Source organism: Anabas testudineus, chromosome 5, assembly GCF_900324465.2.
Source record: "Anabas testudineus chromosome 5, fAnaTes1.2, whole genome shotgun sequence".
NCBI lineage: Eukaryota > Metazoa > Chordata > Actinopteri > Anabantiformes > Anabantidae > Anabas > Anabas testudineus.
Window position 1 is genome coordinate 4,277,813 of NC_046614.1, and position 21,793 is coordinate 4,299,605.

At 40.5% G+C, this 21,793-nt stretch overlaps 2 protein-coding genes across 8 annotated transcripts in view; one reads left to right on the forward strand and one right to left on the reverse strand.

Moving 5' to 3' along the window:
• The window catches only part of LOC113153402 (band 4.1-like protein 1), a 71,203-nt gene extending 55,031 nt beyond the window's left edge, over positions 1-16,172 (forward strand). For 3 of the 7 annotated variants that reach the window (XM_026347008.1, XM_026347009.1, XM_026347011.1), the window contains 11 exons: positions 2,173-2,322; positions 3,608-3,694; positions 3,934-5,334; positions 7,160-7,210; positions 7,856-8,215; positions 8,653-8,781; positions 10,655-10,708; positions 11,308-11,403; positions 12,051-12,131; positions 12,233-12,349; positions 13,304-16,172. In XM_026347008.1, coding sequence (XP_026202793.1) covers positions 2,173-2,322; positions 3,608-3,694; positions 3,934-5,334; positions 7,160-7,210; positions 7,856-8,215; positions 8,653-8,781; positions 10,655-10,708; positions 11,308-11,403; positions 12,051-12,131; positions 12,233-12,349; positions 13,304-13,309 — 2,532 coding nt within the window. In that variant the 3' untranslated portion in view covers positions 13,310-16,172. The remainder of the gene's footprint in view (positions 1-2,172; positions 2,323-3,607; positions 3,695-3,933; positions 5,335-7,159; positions 7,211-7,855; positions 8,216-8,652; positions 8,782-10,654; positions 10,709-11,307; positions 11,404-12,050; positions 12,132-12,232; positions 12,350-13,303) is intronic. The other 4 variants (XM_026347013.1, XM_026347012.1, XM_026347015.1 and 1 more) reach the window with 4 other exon arrangements.
• A 3,220-nt stretch (positions 16,173-19,392) lies between these two features.
• Positions 19,393-21,793, reverse strand: part of cntn4 (contactin 4) — a 99,659-nt gene continuing 97,258 nt past the window's right edge. The window contains 4 exon segments of the mRNA XM_026346945.1: positions 19,393-19,828; positions 20,224-20,392; positions 20,488-20,600; positions 20,692-20,878. Of these exon segments, the coding sequence (XP_026202730.1) occupies positions 19,737-19,828; positions 20,224-20,392; positions 20,488-20,600; positions 20,692-20,878 (561 nt within the window). The 3' untranslated portion in view covers positions 19,393-19,736.

Here is a 21,793-nt window from a genome sequence, read left to right on the forward strand (position 1 = left end):
ACTGTCAACACTGTTATCAGAAACAAATGTGCTGCATTGCACCACATAAACAAGTGATACTGCAGAAGTTATGTCAAGACTTATTTGGTGTAGTTAAGCATCCCAGCAAATGTTTGCCAGAAACTGATTGGTACAGTGAGGACAGGGTTCAAATGATGCTTTGGTTTAAGAATGGTTTCTGTCCTGGTCTCACTATTTATGTGATTCATAACAGCTACAATAGCAAAAAACACTATTGTTATTATGATGCTTTCTAAAAGATTAATCAAAAATCTGATATCCATAATATTTTCTGGGATGTGTTTTTCAAATCATTGCCAAGCTTGCTTTGGCACATTAACAAGTGGCCAAATCTAGCCTGACAGTCTGATCGTTTGCCTCTCTCCCTTACCAACTTACCTTTTCCCACCCCGTCTCTGCATCTGACTTCCATCTGTTCCTTCTCTCCCGCTCTTCCATTCTCCTGCCCTAACTCAGCTCTCTCAGTTGGACCAGGAGACTACTCCTCGCCACAAACAGGAGGTACAGGTCCCTGTCTTTGGCCTTTGTGGTTTTCGTTGTGTGTGTCTCTGTTTCTCTTCCTCTCCACACTAGAGATTTTATTCCCGCATCTACTGCCTTAGAAAAGGCAATAGATTTTTTTTTCTTCTAAAATATCATTAAAAACCTTGGGAGCTTTAGCTTTTAAAGTCTCCAGTGGGTTTTAGATAGATACAAGATGTTCTCCTTCCCTAAGTGCATAAAAAGCATCATTACATATTTTGTATTCTTCTTTGTCTAGTGGTGGAAGAAATACTTATTTGCTTTACTGAAGTGAAATACTCGAGTATAATGTATAGTACTAAGCACTTTTTGGCTTCAAAAGCTGGAGTTTGTGGCCAACCAAACAAAATTTAGTCCAACTGTTTTATTTTAATGTCGATATTCTAGTCAGATAGTTTGTATATTATCATGGAATCTAGTGGAATCGCTGTTAAAGGAAAAAGAGACCACAAAATGAAGAATGGTAAAGCATGTTGCATATTATTTTACTATTAATAAAAGCCATTTGATATAATAAAAAAGATTACAAATGTAATCAAATGAACCAAAGGTCCAATATTTCCCAACATATAGGAAAACAACACAAAAACTAAATACATGGTTAGTTGTAGAGAAGAAAATAGAAAGTAGAAAAAACAGAAATAGGTTGTCTCTCCCTCTTTGGGCCCCAATACTTATTGTAAATGACACTATGTGAGTATAGAGGGGAAATGTCTTAACAGGCTGGGTAACACTGAAAACAACACACAGACATCTGAAATGTGACAAAGGTGCCAGCTACATGTTGTATTTTGTAAAGTCCTTACAAGCCAAAAAGGTTTGGTACTATGGGTTTATCCTGAGACAATATAAGTATGTTGTGTTGAACCTCACATTATATGCCATTAATCTTTGCTATTTGTATACATATTTGCTCGTAATGAGGATTAAGGATTTTGTCCGCTATCATTAACATTGAACAGTCATTAGGAACAGGCCTTTAACAGCCACAATGAACAGGAGGTCTTATTACAACAGAAAAACCACTTCCACTGTTCATTAACAAACTTTTTTCAACATTTGTGAATTTATCCTTCAACATGTAAAGTAACTTTATAGTTGTCAAATAAGAAGCAGGTTAGTAAAAAGCACCACATTTTTCTCTGACATGTAGTGAAGTATAATGCAGCAGAAATTGTGTGTGATTCTGTCATCACTCAAAAACAAACTAAATGAATGTGAATTTTCATTAGCAAACAATGTTAATGGATAATAGCAGCTGTAATTGCATATTCATTTCTTCATTTGCCTACTTTGCACTGAGTTCCTTGATTGTCGTGTTTATTTGTGTTTTAAAAATTAATTCAGTTGTGACTATAATTGTTTTTTTTTATTGTTGTTTGCTCTCTGTGAGCCCCCAGTAGCAACTTTCATTTTATTTCTCTCCACGGGCTACAGCACAGTCTAGTTAAACACAAGTGTAAGCAAGACCCGCTCCCATGTTCGCAATATTACCTCACATCATGCTCAGCTGTGCACATCAGATGTCAGTGAGTGATGTTTTGCTGAAAAGGATGTTGACATCGAGCTAATGCATGTGTTTTTTTCTCTTTCTATCTTCTTTTTCTTCTTCCGCCTGTTCTCCTCCAGTTTCTAGATAAGTCTCAGGACGTGTTGCTGAAGCACCAGGCCAGCATCAACGAGCTGAAGAGAGCCCTGAGGGAGCCCAACAGCAAGCTGATGAACCGCGAGAAGCGTCTGTCAGCGACCTCCCCTACTGGGACACCAGAGAAGAAGGCCGTGAGTTGGGGCTGGGGGTGGAAGGGTGTGGGTGGGCCTTAAGGACTTAAGGTCTGCTATGGTCAATATCTCAAATCCAGCAACCTCTGATGCCTGACATTCCATTAACCGGTATTGACATTCGCTGTCATCTGTCTCTTGCCATCTCAAATTTTTTTGCTGCTTCACAAGTCACATTTTTGTCAACTTGTTCTTGAATTTTTTTTTGTTTGCTCCTACCAATGTTTTCAAATAATCCAATCTTGAAGGTATACTATACTAGTATAAAAAATGGCAAAAATAAACATGAGTAGTGAAGACATTTATGCTTGTATTATTTAATTTCTTTCCTACAGGCATTTCAAGCGAGAATCTCATGTGCAAAGATATTACAGTGCACAGGAATAAATGCAAAAGGCATGCAGTTAATTTTAAAATGTGTGTGCATAATGAAGTGCATTCTGCTTCTGTCTGGCACACGAGAATAATTCTAACAATATCTCGGAGGTACTTGAAGATGACTGACAAGTAACATAGAAGGAATCATCTTGATGAGATTAGTTTCATGATGATTTCGAGATTTACTCAATGTGGGGGCACTTGAGAAATAATTATCAGCTATCCTTTTTTTTCTTCCTTTAGTGCCTAACAGTGACACAGTTTCCTTTATGCAAGATCATGAAAGCTCTGGAGCTTTGATCACATATTGCTAATTAGGCTATTGAAGATGGAGCACTGAGATGTTAGCCTTCAGATATCATAGTTGTGCCTTCGTTGGTGCCTAAATCGCCTTCAGACTATCTGTCGTCTGCTGTCTGGGATGATCAGATTATGCTCACAGAATATCAAACGTCGTCTGCAGCAGAAAATGTGATATACTTCTTACCTCATTCCACGGAAAGAGAGGGTATTGGTAGGGGTATTATGCTGTTTGACTGTCAGTCAAAGTTCTGGGAAAGTGTCGGTGCTCTTGACTGTTTCCAAGAGATTTAGTTGAATCTGGCTTTTTGACGTAGAGAGAGAAAAAATAAACCATTTTGCATTGCAAATTCTGGTTTGGTTATGTGAATTTGGTGGCTGTCAGGTACATTAAATTGCATGTTTTCTGTTTGAAGTTCATTAAAAAGTTTCTACAGAATAACTCTGTTAAGTCCTGTTCACAATGACTCCTGCCGTTCACAACTGCTCAGGCTTTGCATGAAATTGTACACCGCATTAATCTGCTCCCTGATTTCCAGTCTGAGCTCTAACGTCTGTTCTTCCTTCTCTTTGAAACTCTCTCTCTCCTCTGCTTCACATTGGCCAGTTGGTGGGCCGAGCAGTGGGAAAGGACCCTGTTAACAGCCTGTCTGTTGAGGGTTTCATCCAGAAGACTGTAGTGACTTCACCTGAGGTTGCACATCTATCACTCCTTCTCTTTCATGATACAGTTTACTGTTTATAGCATTTGTGCTTTGTTGAAATGCACTGCCTGCTCTAGAGAATACACTCCCTAGATGCAAATGCAAATTCCACTATGTGCCAGTTGTATTTTGTTCCTTTCCCTGTGAGTGAAATGATTGTGCAGATTTCATTATGTGCAGCAGCTGTGCTTGATCTGTCTAACTGTGTTTAATCTATACCAACATGTAGGGCTCTGAGGAGTGGGTATTGATTGAAAAACAAGAAACTTATCAACAGGACCATGACTGGAAGGCAGAAGAAAAGAACAAATCTCTCTCATCTGATTCATCATGGGAGAAAAAGGAGCTGGAAAAAGAGATAGACATTACCAAGATGTTACAAAAAGAGGTAACAGGGTATGAAAGAAAAGAAATGACAAGCCATATTGATGAGATTCCATCAAAAAAGTCATCCAGAGAGGCAGATGTGTGCTCTGAGCCTTGGCCGACAAACAAAAGTCGTTTTGTGATTCAGTTATCTGAGAATGCAGACTTGTTTCGAGACAGATCTCAAAGTAAAACATCTCAAGCCTCAGACCCCGAGGCAAACAATGATGTGGTCGAAGGGTCACACCAGATAAAGGAACGCACAGCTTCTAAACTAAGGAAAAAGCGGAGACCCCAGAGTTTGAACCTGGGAATGCCTGCAGAGCTAATCTACAGAAGGGGAGGTGGTGATTCGAGTGGAGAAGAAAATGAGGGCTCAGACTCAGACAGTAGTCCAGAAAAAAATGAGAAAATGGGAAATCACTGCGAGTCATCTCTGGCAATGACAATGAAAGATGATCCAAGATCAGGAAAGGATCAGTCTGTCAGGGTTTATAAAGACACCAAACAAGAGGATGTATCAGTAGGAGACAACAAAGAAGTCTCCAGTCAAGGAACAGAGCAGGCAAAGAAAAAAGTGAGTCAGGTAGGAACAACAGATATTGATTTAGGCTCAGTGAATGGGCCCGGAAAGTTAGAACATGATAGTTCATTAGCAGGTGTTAAAGGGGAGTGTGTAATGAAGGTGCGAGGAAAGGGCCTTATTGACAACAAAGAGCTAGCAGAGGTAAAACTGCGACAGGTCAGGACCCACGAGAGGAAGATCAGTAGCTCTGGGGGAGAAGATATTGAGAGTTTCTTGGGAGACAGAAGTCAGAGGACATCTTTGCACCGACTGTCAGGCAGCAGCTACCAGTCAGAAATCACCAGGATTGTTCCTCTCAAGCCAGAGCGGTCGAAGAGCATAACGTGTAAGGATGAAAAGGACAGGACAGGACAGGATGAGCCCATTCGGGCTTTGAGAAGAGAGTACCGCTGGTCGGTTGGCTCTCCAGAGGGATCCTCAGACCTCAACTGGACTGATGTCTCCACATTCCATCCAGCGTTCGCAGCAGATCTGGAGGGTACTGACGATAGCTTTCACTCAGGTAGAGGACCCATAGAGGCTCAGTCATTCAGCTCAAAGATTTCAATGCTTCCCAAAATGGCTCCCCCGGCCCCGCCAGTGAAAACACAGAAGGCCAGGGAGTCCGGACTAATACTGCGGAACAGTCGAAGTTGCGGCAGGGAACCGAGCCTGGACGCTGCCAAGAAGAGACACTCGGTAACTCTGCTTGGCATCTGCTATTCAGTCATATGGAAAAAAAAGCATCGCATGAGCTTCAAACAGCACTCCATTTTTCTTTTTTTCTACGTTTTCAGTGACTTGAAACACTCATCCATCTTACCTGTTCGTACCTGTGTGGAGAGCAGGCGGAGCGGTACTTTTGCTCCGTCTTGTGGCAAAAAACTATTCAAAAGTTTGGACATTTTCCCATATGGCAACCCAATGTCTCCCTTCCCATTGCCCTCAACATGCACCACACTCTCTGGCAAATCTGTACAGCTCACCACTGGCTGTGAAAGTTTTAAAAAGGACCAAAATCTCATGTTTTGGTTGTTGGTTTGTCTTTGCCTTCTCTAACTTGTGAGCTTAAAAATTTCTTCCAGCTCACGTTGTTCTTTGACACAGGGTGGCAATGATACAAAGGCTCACACATTATCATCGCTCTGATGATTTTTGCACATCTCCATGCCATTTTCAAACCGGGATACAAAACAGTTGCAAAACATTGCATACTAATGTCACAAATTAAATCACTCGTTTGAGGGAGAGAGGATGAAAAGAAGTCATTCATTGCTCTGTTAGAGACACCTAGTATTCCCCCAAATTAGAGATAAATGAAGTCAAGAATTGGTTTGCGCACAAATGATGAGAAACTGATGAACTTAGATCAACAGAATTTACAAAATGTCACTTGATTCTTCAGATTGAGGATAATAAATAAGTTGCATTATTCTCCTCAACCCCATCTGGATAGAAAGCTAAGTGTTGTTACACACAGTGTTTCCTCCAACTGTGAAACCCCAGCAGGCAGCAAGGAGCCAGACACCACAGCTCAGTGCCTGACACAGTCAGATTTGCTGCTTTCATTTCACTGTTGGTATCATTAGGGGCTTGCACGTGTTTTGGCACTGGAATGAAAGGAATTTGACGTGAATAGACATGACAGCTCTCATCATTTCCCACCTTTTCATCTGAGTCGAGCTCTTGCATATACTGGATTAAACAGGCATGAGAAGAGGTGTTGCGTAGCTCTCTAGTGCGTGAACGTACCTCACCGGCGAGTGACAATCATATCAAGATCTGATTGAACTCGAGGAGTGTGGGAAAATATTAGCTGCTCTGCGCCAAACAATATGAACTCGCTCATAGAGTCATTTTGGCAGGCTTTGAAATATAGGCCGGCACCTTTTATTGGACATTTAGCAATATTATTTGACAATGTTTGAATATTCCCTTCTGAAATTTAAGGTGTGTAGCGTTACAACACATTCTCAGTTTATCGGTGAGCGGCTGCTGTTAGGCTGAAAACCATCATTATACAAAGTGCATCCTGCTTTAATACTTCTAACAGTTAAACCTGGCTCTAGTTTTCTCTTCTTTTTTTTTTTGCAGTAAGCTCACCTCTTTTCTGCCCTCTAAACTGTATTGTTGAATGCTATGCTACTGTAGTGCTTGAAATTTGTGCCTGAATCCATTTGAACCTGACTGGATCTGAGCAGACCCAGTGGGCTTAGATTGGGTTTGGCTGAATTTCTCACCTAAACTTGGGTTTGAGTTAAAAAGAGATAAGAAAAAAAAATCTGCATTAGCTATTTATGAGCAATTCTTTAAAAATTCTATACTCACATTTGATCTCTCGGTGAGCAGTACACCAGAAACCCAGTTTAGGTCTGGAATATTTTGCACTCAGAACACACTGAGCTGATATTTTCAGGTCTGTTAGGATTTCTGTCTGTGTGGTTGCCTGTTAGTCCACTCTCCACTTCAGCTTGTGCTAACCTTCAGATGCTCTCTGTGCTCTTTCCTGTGCTTCCCCCTGCAGGAGCCTGTCTCTACTCCTGCCATCTATGAAGAGCCATTTGCTGATTTCAAGGTTATTCATCCTTTCATATGTTCCTCCCATCATCTCTGTCCCTGTCTGCATCATATCTAAACTGCATGCCTCCTAAGTGCCGGTACCAGCTTCTCCTTGTACTGTGCAGTATGTAAAAACAAAAAGGCTATAAAAAGCTACTGTATAAAGGATGGAGTGTGTTACGTTGCTGCTCAGCTGCACTCATCCATCACTGTGAAAAGAGATTTAACTGAATGTGTGGGCTGAAACAGAATCCTATACACTTGGCTGCTGCTTGCATCATCTAGTTCTTACTGTGATCTAATTAGCAAGTGGACTCGTAATTAATTTCAGTCTCTGTATATTAGTGGTTCCTAACTTTTTTGGCTTGTGATCATTTAAATTAAATGTGTTTTACTTCTTTGATGCATGTCAGTTTAGCCAATAACGCTAAACATTATTTTAGCTTTTCAATTCTAACATGACTACATGTCTTATTATAATCTGCTGTATATTCGGAGTGCGTTGCATGGGCAGTGGTTTAGATGGTGGATCCTCCATAAATCTCAGAATGCACCACATCTACAGACACCAGGATAAAATTTCCATCACATTCCTGTCATCTTCCTATTCCGCATGACTGCACATACACGTGGTCATCCCCTGTGTCTGTACCTGCCCCAGAAGGAGCTCAGTGACAGGAGGCCCCAGCCGAACGCAGCCCCAGAGGAGGAGCAGGAGCGGGATGCGGTGGCTTGCATGAGGGAAATTCACCTGGGCATCGAGCGCAAGTGCTCCAGTATGACCGTCAGCTCCACATCCAGCCTGGAGGCTGAAGTTGACTTCACCGTCATCACGGACCTCCACTCTGGCATGGAGGACTTCTCCAAAGGCATGTCCGAGCTGGGAGAAAGGGAGCGACTGCCAGAGGTGGGCCGGGAGGATTTTGAAGAGACCTCCAGGTTCTACTCTGCCCGTCTTATGGGTTCCCGAGACAAGTCTCCCATAGAGGAGAAGCTTCCTGAGGAGGGAATGCATCATGAGGTAGACAGATGAATGTATTCATCCTTATCATCATCATCATCATCATCACCCCCTGGATTCACTCTCTGCTTGGTTGGACTTGGTGCCATAACTATATTTTTCTTTTGGACCATTTCCCATTGTTTGAATTTTGTTACATTTTGTTCATGTTTCATTTGGTTTAAAACTCTGTTTTATTTTCGTTGTTGATGTCCTTATTTATGAAACTTGAACCCATTTTATTGTTGTCAGTATTTCTTTGAATCATTAATGCATGTTGTCTTCATCCTGAACAATGCAATAAAATTGTATTTAAATCTAAGTTCCATTAAGAACAGTGTTAAAGAGCTTTGTGCTAAATAATCTGCTGCTCCTGCAATGTGCGAAGGTCTCCGGCGCTCTTCAGAGGAATAGTTTAAAACTATTTGTCTTAAGGCTGTTGTTTGTGTTTCACACAGCCTCCTGTGGCAAAGAAAGACCCCACTGCTGTGAACATGGCCCATATGCTGAAGAGATCAGATATCAAGACAGAGACACATACGAATGGTTCAGAGGTCCAACCCAACATCATGACTGTGTCGCCGCAGGTAAGAGTGAGCAGTTCTTTTATAAATTCAAACATATTCTTCTTTTCTCTTTATTCTGTTTCATCCGTGTATGCTGGTACATATTAACTGAAGGTTTTGGCAGTCCAGTGCATTGGAATAGTTCCTGATTACAGGCAGAAGCTTTTCCTTTGTGCTGCAGTGACATCAGGGCCATGTTCCCAAGACACCAGTGACATAATAGCATCATTATGGAGTTATTAAAGTATTGACAGTGTATTAATGAGGAGGATGAAAGTAGGTGCGATTCCCATTCATCTACAGAGGCAAAACTTGAGTGCTGGATGGTTGTCCCAAAGGTGACTTTTAAAAATGTAATCATTGCCTTGCTCTTCAGTCATTCAGCTACCGGCGTGGGTGAAGTCACGCAATGATGATGTCGAGATTGCCTTTGAAGTGCCAGATTAGTGTTGAGTTGAATTTTCGAAGATGTAAACCACAGCAGTGTGTGGTTGTGTGTCTGCATTAAATGAAGGATGATGTCATCCATAGGCAAAGCCCTCCAACACAGCCATTGTACGGCCAGCAGAGGGAGACATGTCATGTCCAACGAGCTCTTCAGAAACAGCCCAAAGGCTTGTCTCCTGTTGTGTGCCTGCTGCCTGTGTGTCATTTCAATTTGTGTTGAAACCAGAATGTTGGAAGAAGTGCCTTCACAAATAGTTAATCAGAAATACACATGCTGGTAATGGTCTGATTGTGGCTTTGAAATATCTTGTCGATATAAAACTATTTGGAACTCAGTGAAGCAGGTACATACAGTGCACATACATGTAGTCAAGTAGCCAGGTTAGCAAAAGTAATCGGGTTTTGTAATTGGGGAATGAGTTCACATTCACACTCAAGTAACCTGGTTACTGGAAATCCGAGTATACATGCAGCAAAAGACTAATCTGATTTCTCCTCTGCCCTGGGCTATTTTTGGCTTTTGGTCCACAGATTTGAGCTGTTTGGAGATACGATGCCTCCTGATCATTTTTTTGTTCTTTCTTTTTCTGTCTTTTTCTGCATTGGTGAAGGTGACTGACAAACAAAGCAAAGACACAGGTTCCATCACACATGGAGCTACATGAATATTTTTTTAGAGTCAGGCTTCAAGTGAACTGAAAATCTAATGACCAATATCTTGTTTTAGCTCAGACTTCACAACTTTCACTGGCAAATTTTTCTCTGCTTAGGTGAAGGGCGGGGAGTGTCTCTTTTATTTTTTGCTGTAAATAAATGCCTGCTGCTACCTCCATTGATTTGAAAAGATCCTACAATGCACCAGAGTGCTCACGGTAACTGCAGAGGTCGATAATCTACTGTAAATACACTACAAATGACACTTTATGCAACATATTTGATCCATTGTTGAAATAAAAATAGGGATTAGCTTTAAAGCAAGATTTGAAAGAAGCTATAAAACACTGTTATTACAAACAATATAACACAGTAGTAGGTTCACTGCTAGTTAGCCCTCCTTGAACTAAATGACCAATAAGAAACTTTGGCTCATTGCTGAGTTGCAAACAGTGATTAAAAAAAACCCAATGCCAATGGAATTAGATAAAAATACATTTAAAAATCTTAAAATTTAAATCTGAACAAAATCTTTCTTTCACAGTGGGTCTCCTCAATCTTTGTTTGGATTGGCATCATGTTTTTGGCTCAGCACCACCACCTCTGTCACTTTGCGCCAGCATATACTTTTTTTATCATAGGGAGAGCCATTGGCAAACCAAACAGTTTGCCAATGGTTCTCCTGAACTAAAGGAGTTTGTCACAGCTGTTGCTGTAGAGTGTATTTCAGGATATCTTGGCCTCTTCCTTAATACTTTATAACTGTACTGTCCTGTTTCTTTCTGTCCTTCAGAGCTATGGAGTTGTCAACCCGCTGGAGGCTGCTGTTAAAGAAAATGGCTCCCCTGTAAGTATCTTTATAGAGCAATAACATCAGGGTCTCAGTATGTGTGTGACTGACGAGTAGGAACCTCTGGCCTTGTTTTCTGTGCTAACCTTGACTTTTACTGGATACCTTTGTGAAGAAGTGTGAAAATGAATAGTGTTAGAGAGGAACATCCATGTACAGTATATGATGCAAAAACACACTATTTGATAGTACTACTCTGATGGTATTTGATATAATGACAAACGTTGTCAAACAGAACCAGCAATCCCTCAAAAAAAGTAGCACACTAGTAAAGTTTAATCTTTTTACATTTTTGTAATAAACCGCCTCAGTAAGTCATGAAAGTGGAAGCATTAGTGTGGACCTTGAGACTCTGGGTCTATGTCATGTTAAGCAAAGTGTAAAATGAGTTTGTTGTGCAAGGCGTCAGGTAGACTGACCCTGATAACACTTTCTACATCACTACGTTTCATATACACTCAGATGTACTGTAAGAGCTGTGTTTACACCCTCCACGAGTTCAAGACGTGCCGTGGACAGGTTGTGTGTGATCGTTATGTGTCTGCAGCAGTGTGCACCTATGTGTGTATGACTCCTCTCTTATACATGTGCTCTAGGTAAAAGCTGGCATTCAGGGGAGGGAGTCAGTTGTTTCTCCACTGACCATCACCGCTGAGAATGTCACCTCAGCAACCACAACTCAAGTTACCAAGGTAACGCCTTATCTATTCCTGTGGCTACAGTTAAGTGACATGAGTTTGCAGATATCCACTATAACTGTCTCCTATGGTGCACTCTGCTGTTGGGAATAACAGTGGGTCTGTTCATCTAACTCAAAACAAATCATGGTTTTGATATTTAGGTACTGTACATGTGTCAGTACACATAAATAACAATGCTAGAACTGCATATCACCATCTAGTCTTTTCCTGTCTTTATGTCTCTCTTTGTCTCTAATTTCCTAATCTGTTTTTCTGTTTCTGTTTATTATACTTGTCAGTATATTTTCTATTAACCCACAATCCTGGTTATTTCTCCCAGAAACATACAATATCAGTTTTGTATCTGTATCTGTGTGTCTGTACATTTTATTTGTTCAGTTGAATTCTCTTTTTCTCAATTTGCCCCACTTGTCACATTGCATTGATAAAGAAACTTCTTTTGTGTGATGCAAAAAAGAAGGTGTTGATGTTTTAGACAAAGAGCTGTAAATGAGCTGATACAATTACAATGAAAATAATGATACTTTATTTTATCCCTAATCACGTGGCATTTTTAATTGTTGGAAATCAGCTTATGAGTCATTAAATGTATTATTTATTTATTATTTATTCATTTTATTTTTGTATGTGCTCTGCAGACTGTGAAAGGAGGCTACTCAGAGACCAGAATCGAGAAAAGGATTATAATCACAGGAGATGATGATGTGGACCAACATCAGGTGAGGAGGAGTGTTAGAGAAAAAACTGCAACACAGTCATAAGATACTGGTAGCTAATATGTGAGGTTTTTGACCCATATCTTTGCTTTTCTTGTCTCCAGGCCCTCGCCATGGCAATCCAAGAGGCCAAGCAGCAGCACCCTGACATGCTGGTGACAAAAGCAGTGGTTATCAGGGAAACAGAGTCTCCCACTGAGGAACTCCAGCAGAAAGCAGAGGTATGTAGAGTGGCCACACTGTTGTCATATGATCAGTGTGCAGGTTACAAGATTACTATGCTTAGTGTGCATGGATTGACAAGGCCTACCAGGCACAGAGACCCTGTTTAAAGGGACTACAGAGACACAAAACTACTTATTAAAGAGAGAAGATACAGAGTGACTATACAGAGACACAAAATTACTAAAAATGCACAAAATTGCTCTTAAAAGATGCAAAAACAGCTACAAAGAGGGGTAAACGACAATAAAGATGCTAAATAACTACCAAGAACAAAAGAAAACAAGGACAAAGAGACACAACAGACAATAAAGGGACACAAAACAAACATGGAGAAATAAAACATAACCTAAATTAAGTACAAAGTGACTACCAAACAAACACGAAGAGTTGTAAAATGACTACAGAAACATGCAAAACTGCAACAAACAGACAGAAAATGACCACAAAGTGATGCAAAAGAACCTCAACACGCAGCGTAGCACACGTTGCTTAAATGAAGCCTAATGTCACAGTAATCATTCATTATCATACTGACCACAGCGTAGGACAACTCTGCTTGAGTTCAAATCATGTCATAAATGCTGTTTCTCCTCCAGAAACAACCACAGTCTCTGGTCTGACACTAAAACACTGAAGTTCACACCCCTTCTCATCTTCACCCGACGCCGCCCCGGCTCTTTCACACAGTCAGTGGGGCGAACTCACCTCTTCTCTGGCACTACCTCTTGAGGCAGTTAAAAGGAGGGTCCAGATGGACCCCCCACACTGGATTGGTACCTTTTATACAGTACATCAAGGTGGCATGTTGTTGTTGTAAAGCCACCTTTAAGAGGAAGTGTAAAAGGAACTTCAGAGGGGTGAGGGGCCTTTTACATGCCTGTGTCCAGGGGCCACATCATTGTCTCATTAACTGTTAGTGTTCACATTTCTGTGTTTTTGTCTCATTGCAGTCCTGATTGGTCACGGTGGCTCCTGGGACGGATGGGGGGCAGGAGGATCATCCAGCTGCGGGTCTTCTCCAACGCTCTGCAGTATGTCACTAACCAGATATGAGGACTGTCTACCCTAATGTGTACACATCGATACGAGAACAGTCTGCATTCCCTGAAGCAGTAGACCTTCACTTCTGTCCCTTTAGACCAACTGTGACTTGGCCTCTGACATGACCTTCCCTTCTGTTGTGTCTGAGCCCATCTCAGCCCTCCACCTCCTTATGCGACATGTTTGTCATGTCATTTCTGTATGGAAATGGCTTACCACCACAGTTCTTCTTTATATTTTAAGGTCACAAATATCTTCCCTGTACTACTGTCACATATAAAATGAATATTTAAGAACAGTGGACGGTTGAGTGAAAGCATCAGGACAATGCTGGTGGTGGGGTAGGGAGGTTGGTTTCAAGTGGCAAGAGGCAGTCTTGTTGCTCGTTCCTGTCACCTCCATGACACCTTCAGTATAATCAACAGCTGACTTATTAGCTTTTTACATTTTTATCTATAGAGGATCTATGTCCAGTGTTTGCCTGTTTATTAAATATGTATAATATCAGATGATTATAATCTGCATGACTCAATAAAGAAGTGGGAATGAAAAAAAACATGGACATGTCCACATTTAAAAGAAGAAGATCTGAGATGATGGGGCTAAGCACCTTTGGGGGAAAAGAAAAAGGTCAACGAGTAGTGGACACTGATGTTGACAGACTGTACTGAAGAAGACAAGGACAGCTGGAACTTTGCTGTGATCCAGCACACAAACATCACTGTCCTGGCTTGTCTCATTTTGCCCCCTCACTGTCACTGTGTTTATTTTGGTGTCAACCCTCCATCTACAGTGAAGATGGTTAAACTATTTTTAAAGACATTTTAATATAAATCATCTTTTAAGTTTCAGAAATATTGGGTGAAATGTTTTTTTCATGTTTTCTTGCTCAAATTCACAGACTTCCATTACATTTATATGTTAATCATGTGCTTTTCATGTTTCAGTCAAGCTAAATTCCACACAGGGATGTAAGTCCTAAACCCTGAGACATCCAGTATTAATTCCTTGAAACTCATGCTAACATGCTATCTATTTGAACAATCCAGATTGCTTTTAATTGAAGTCACATTTCTGGCCACAAGTTATGCCATTATGCCAGTCATTTGACCCCTTGTTGAGTATCAATTTAGCTTTAAAGCAATGCAAACATGTAATTTGATTCATTCATAATCCAAAAAACTGTAGCAGCTTTAAACAGCAACTTCAACAAGCTATGTTAAAAAAAGTGCATGTTGAGAAACACTGACTGAAATGTATAAAACCACAAGATTAACATGGGTACTTTTTTGTTTTCCGTTGGATTAACTCTTTTAAGTTATGGTGTATTCGTTTTGTTATTGTATTTATAGGAATGGTGAATGTGGATGCTTGTACTCTTCCTCCTTGTTGCCCTTACAGACAAAGCTAACACTAACATATTATCCACAGAACCTGTTGACTGTCACATTCTCCCGAATGACCTTTGATACAATACAATGCATCACTTACCATCCTCTGCTGGGGCCCGATCCATGTTAGCTGTGTTGTCGACATTGGTGACTTTGTGCTACTGTTAACCAGAGCAGTGAAACACACTGCTTGTGAGATTTGCAATAAGCAGCCATTATTCTTATCTGTCCTTTAAAGGGAGAAAACTGTGAACTCTCATGCGTACCGAAGCGTAACCAAAACCTATGACAGCATTACTGATATTCAAAGGAGTCTTTCCTAACATTTGTTACCATAGCTTTGCCACCCATGTCAAATAATCCTCCAATGCCCTGACTTGAAACTGTCGACTTGCTGTTGATGTGTCTGTGGAAACGAAGATTCCCAAACTGATGAGTTGTATATTTTGTTTTGATAGATTTTATTTTACCTGGTCATATGACACTGGACTGTTGTGAAGGCACTTGCTTGCAGTGGTATATGCCAAAACCTATTTTTGCTGTAGTATTGAAATCAATACTGATAGAAGAGAAACAACTGTAGGCATCAGGACGGAAGATGTGCACTGTGGGCGAGGTGATGGAGGTAAAGGATGGAGGACCTGTATTTATATATAAATATCCATACTTCTGTGAATTATCCTGTAAACTACTGTATGTAGAACTTGACGGGAGCAGGGACGTGTTTTTAGGTTCAGGGGATGAAGCAGTAAGTAGAGGAGTAAGGACAGCAAAGCAATAGAAATGTCACATGAATGGGTGCCTTATGTTTGGAGACACGGTTATCAGCGCTGAGCGTAAAGCGCTTTTACCACCACGGGGCAGATGTCAAACCAACCTCTCCTCTCTGTCCAAGGTGAGGAGGGGCTGCCTTGAAAGTCAATGACTAGTCTAAAGAATGTGACACTGAGCACAGTAACGATGAAGATTCTGAATTTGGACTGATAGGGTCCTCAGTGAGCTGAAAGTATTTATTGGCCCCATTAAAGTAGAAAATCAGCCTAGTACAGATTATGGATATGAGCTTTGTTCCATGACGAGCATCGAGCTGCTCTGCTGTTTAGCCTCCACCTTCAATCCTTCACTGCCGATTGCTCTACATTCCCCTAGTGCTTGGTGGTGTGTATTTTCTGTATCTGCATTCAGTCTCAATGGAAAACATACACACAGAAATAAATGTCTCAGTATGATTCAAACACTGCCTCTGATTCTGATGGGAGAGGGAATTCACTTTGACTAGTTACCTCTAATGAAGAAGTAGAACTCGGGGAAACTGTTTTCAATGTGTGGCTTGAAGATTTTCATATATTAACAATTCACTATGTGAAATAAAAGGCTTCTCTTGTAATGTCAGTGTAATGAAGGGTTATTATTGTAGTATTATTGTATTGCCATCCAGTGGCAAAATTTAATACTTACATCTAGAATGAAGACTGTATTATTTGTGTGCTCTTAGCACCACCTAGTGATAAAACCATCAAACTGAAGCAACAACTTCCCTCAACATGTCTACAGACACTCAGTTTCATAAGAAATGCATGCTTTTAACATGTTATTAAATGGTTGTTTTGGCTAGAAAAGGCCAATAACACCTATAACCACACTTGTGGTTGTGGGATTGTTAAAGGGAACTGGAGGACTCAATGGAAACATCGGTTTGCCTCTGTCAGCCCTGTGATAGAACATTGAGAAAGGGGCCCAGTCAGCCAGCGGGTTCACACCCAGGACCTTCTTAGTGTAAAGTGGATGTGCTACAGCATCATTGTGCCAAGTAGCTATCATACAAGCTAAATGCAACAAAGAGCAATGGGCACAGAAAGGATTAGTAAATCAAAAAGGCCATAAAATCCTTAAGCTTTTAACTTCTACAACTTGCATAAAAGAAGCAGCAACACGCATCAATTCAGTCATTCATTCCTTGAAGATTAAAACGCTGAGCGATTTAGACTGAGACAGTATGAAAACCACTTATTAATACCTCTCAGACAGTGTCAACAACAACAACAACAAAAAAAAAAACAAGTATTTATTTAAGACTTTGTGGCAGATTTTATTGGATTTCATTAGATTGTATGGTGGTATGATTAAGCAGCCACAGAGTGTATTTGTTGTGCCCAGAGGGGGAATATTCCTATATGTCAGCTTTTACATTGATCTAATGTATTGAGGGATGGACCAATAGAGCATGACATTGTTCTACAAATCAGTAATCTTTATTAACACAGTATAAACAACAAACAGCAAATGAGGATTTCCTCATGTAGAGCGTATATGGACAGTACATCTCAGAGGGGCTGACTGAGACAGAGTATAGACACAGAGCTGATCATGGTACACATAAGGAGTACACAAACCTATAAGATGGATGAATCTTGCATGTTCCTAAAGCCATTCAGCCGGTTTACAGGTGGACAGAAGAGAGAGGACAAAGTACAGTCATGCTGAGCAACAGCTAGCTACAGTATGAAACAGAGTTATTACATAAAAACCGAGTAAATCATCTCTTTAGAAAGGTTCTTTTATATAAATGATTTGAAGTGTACAAAACAGTATATTACACATTTCTTGATGCATGATTCAGAGCAAGACCCAGTAGCCTACAGTACACTTCCCTTCAAAGTACTACAAACTACTTGACTGGATTACAAGCTACATACAGACTGCACTGTACCTCTGTAGCACAGCAGTCCCACATGGCATCAGGAGACTATGGGAAAAGAAAAAAAGATCAGCAGCATTGTCTTTTTATTAAGAATACACCTATAAAAATGCACCAGGCCTCATATATTGCCAATTTCCCATGCGAAACAGCAGAATGCCATTCAGACTAACCTCAGTAATGACAGCATTGCACAAAGGATGCTGCCCCCAACCCGCCCAGTCCCAACCGTGTACAGTTTCTATCAACACAGCAGCATGTAAACAGAACCGCGGCTGCTTCATAGTTCTATGTTTTCTAATGGTTTTGATATACATATGATAAAGTTAAGGCTCTTTAAGGACCTGAGGATTTTGAACATATGATGAGGCACACAGAAGGCAAAGAATAGCTCTAGACACAGGGCTAAACGAAAGAATGAGGAGCATGTGACAGTCACCAGGATCCCATGACCAGAGCAGTTCAATGGCCAAGGTAGAGGAACCCAAGGAAGATGCTCTCAGCAGCGTGATGCTATTTCTGTGACAACAAGGTCAGTAAGTACTGTTTCACATGGATGACTGTAAGGATGTCATCAAATATTCAGGAGTTCTTAGTCAACCTTCAACAAGAGGACTAGCACCGAAAACTTTGCATGCTAACAAATTAGCATCTAGCATTTAGAATTTTCTCACACATCAACTGTTTGTCGTAATCTTGCCTTTAATTCACTAGGATTAGACAATCCTTTGGACCCAATTATTTCCAATAAGTCCAATTATGCATTTAACGGACTGCCCTATGTGTAATGTTTGACTTTAGATGTCAGCGAATGCTAGTATCTGCTTTAGCACAGCATCTTTTAGCAAAATGTGAGTGTGTTTCTTTGTTTTCAATAGTTTGTGATATCTGATATAGAGGGAAAACATAAAGTTAAAATTGTTCTTCAGCATTTTCAGTAATTAATATAAACATATACATTTTTTAGCCCACCTCAAAAAATGAATAATTTTAAACCAACTTCAATAAATATCAGCATGTGTAAGTATGGTAAAGCATTCTTACTTTCCACATCTGCATGTCTACTACAGTATCAATGGTGTAACATTAACGTAACCCCAAATCCGTGAGGGTCAGAGTGGGCTAGAGTATTGATCGGTCCTTGTCTATCTGAACATGACCGGGAGTGTAGTGAGTGAAAGTGACCAGAGTTTGTGCATTGCTTTTCTAGTATGGCCCTCATGTTTCACTCATGCTTTACTCAAGAAGACTAAAGAAATGTCAGTCTCCTCTGACCATTACATGAAGCAGACAACTAAGTTCTCCAGGGACCTATTTATTGATTTAAAGTATTTATATTTTTAAATGCAACTACGCCAACCACCTGACCAAACCCTACCCAGACCTTCATGTACTGATGAGACTGAACTGACAATGTTCTTACATTTGTAAATTACCACAAAGTGTAATTTACAATTACACTTTGTGGTGTTTATGTGTGGAACCCATTCCTGTACACAGCCTCAATTGTAGTAGTCCATAGTGCATGTCCAAACGCAAGCAGAAAGCATGAAATGGGCTTTAGCATGTGCTGATTTTAGATGCTAATCCTCTCCTCACTTGCTGTTGTGACTAGTAATGGTGAAACACCCAACATGCCACTACAGTCATTTTAGTGAAATATTTTTGAAATATTACAAAAACAGATATGCAGAGATGCAACAGTTGGTTGTTCATTCACTTGAAGAAAAAAACAAAACAAAACGCTACTCTGGCCTTTACAACCAAAATGACAAGTCTTATTTTATTTTAGAACATAAAAGGTGCACTGTCAAAGCACATTCTCATTCTCCATGCTGGGAGATTTAATGATGTAATTTGCCATGCACTTTACTGTTCTCGCCCTCAAAAAAAAAAAAAAGCCAAAAAAAATAGACCAACTTCAAATTGATTAGGAAAACAAAACCTACAAAAGCCCAACATGTTATACAAAAAGATGCATATACATAAGACATTTTTCTCACAATTTTTTTCTTATGAAAGCTGCTTTGGTAACAACATAGTCACGACATCGGTCATCTCCTTTACTTAGCCTGGGTGATAAAGGCGACTTCTTCCCTTGTCATCTCAATGGCATGTTTTTTTTTTCGTCATCATCTTCCTCTGCCTCTAAAATCTAAATGGATGGATCTAGTTACACAAGAGTGGGCTGTGTTTGCGTTTCGCCATAGAGCTGTCTCCATATCAGATGCAATGTCTGCTGGGAGCTGTTTGTCATAAAGATGTCCGTGCTGTGAAAGACAGTGCTATTGTGCTGAGTGCTGATAGAGTGGAGACCTTGGACGCTGAGCCGACTGCGTTGGGACCTGAAAAGGTATTGGAAAGAACAAGACTGTTAGTCTTTTTTGCTGTGGAGTCAAACTTTTTGGGATTTCATTCTGGTAATCTGCTTCCTCTCCAGTCTGCTTTAGTAATTATGCTGAACATTTATTTCCAGAAATGCTTGAGATTTGTTATTGAGAAGCAGAATAGTAAAATTATTCAAAATAAACTGCTAGACTGTTCATGCAACGCTTGCATTGTGGTGTCACATACTGTAGAGGTCTTAATTGCCCAAATCTCTAATGTGCCACATTATTTTCCTCAACCTCTTTTTTTCCGTTGAAGATGATGATAGCTAATCTGTTTTGGCTAGACAGCAGGAGGGGAGTGCATTATTCAGTTGAGCCACAAGGGAGGCACTAACTAGCTCTCCACTGACCTGGTATCCTTGGGATGGTGATCTGCCTGCTACTGCTGCCTTCGCCTCCCTCTCCAAATGGCTTTATCTGGATGATATAATCCTCATCAGTGGGCAGTGCAAGCTCCACAGACGTCGTGTTGGTTTCCATGATGTTTGGGCGACTGTGCCGATTCTTCTTGTACAGCACCTGAGCATGAATGTCAAATCAAGTCAAGAATCAGAAACAGAAGTCAGAGCAACAAACACTATTTTCTAACAAGACCAAGAACACTGGGTGCTTACTTTGTAACCAGTGACCTCGGACTCATTCTCCAAGGCTTTGACCTGCTCCCAGTTCAAAATAATCTTGGAGTTTGATGTGTTCCACATCACTTTAACTGGTGGTTGACTGGGTGCTAGGAGAAAAAAAGCATATTATTTACCTCAAACAAAAGCAGAACAATGGCAGAGAGTGGACCAGTGGTTAGAATTAAATGTATTACTTACGTGGTTTTTTGGTGGTAATATTTACAGTGGTGCTGGGAGGGCCTGCTCCAGCAGTGTTATATGCCCTCACTGAGACGTAATATGTGGTGCTGCCTTTCACCCCACGGATAATAGTGGACGTTTGATTTCCTACAGTCCTCTGCACGCTTGCCGTGTCTTCCTTTTCACTTCTACTCCAGTACCTCAGCTGAAAAGCAACAGGGCAGAACCGCGTTGACGTGAATGCAAAAAAACAAAACAAACAAAAAAAACAAACACGAAGAACACCTTAAAAGCTTTGTGTTACACCCTGTCAATAAAGTGCAAACTGGAAACAGGGAGATGTGTACTCAACTGAATGAACGATGTGAACTGGTCTGAAAACAAGCTTTAGTTGCGCGTTGCCTAGCCTTTCTTTTGCTCAGCCTGAGCTTTGTGCTTCAGTCATGCTTATCAGATGTGTCATGGTTTAAACTATGTGGTAAAGAGGTAAGTTGAAATATGCAAACAGTAAAAGAAAGAGCAAGAACATCCAAAAAAAAAAAAAAAAAAAAAAAAAATCCCCTGCCATCAACTTCCACTGATAAAAGATTTTGCTTTGTCACCCTGCTTGTCAGGGCTGAAAGAGCTGGCATGCTTGACAGCACAAATATAATTTGTATTTCCTCACAGGAATGATTTGCTCAGGCCCTGCTCCTCCATGTTGACTTTGAGTGGTCAACGATTTATAATTCTGGCACTCCAAGGATGAAAACAGGTCCTTTGTTCGTATCTTGGATTTCAATAATGAGCGGAATTAAAATGCCAACAACTTACTGAGTGCAAAGCCACTGTCTGAAACTGCTTTGTTGTGTGGATTAGAAGCTAAATGCTCTATCCCTCAGAGTATTGCATCAGTACGCTAATCACGGTAGTTACAGTACTTAGGTAAGCAACAAGAGAAACACAACTAAACCCACAGGCATGGGACTCGGCTGGACCATTATGCATGCAACAAGCTATTATCTTCTATGCCCAAGGTGCATGAGCCTGAAATACTCATCAATAATAAACGAAAACAAGATTCAATAGCCACATGCTTGCACATGCGCCAACACATTTGCATTCAAAAAAGTGCACACAA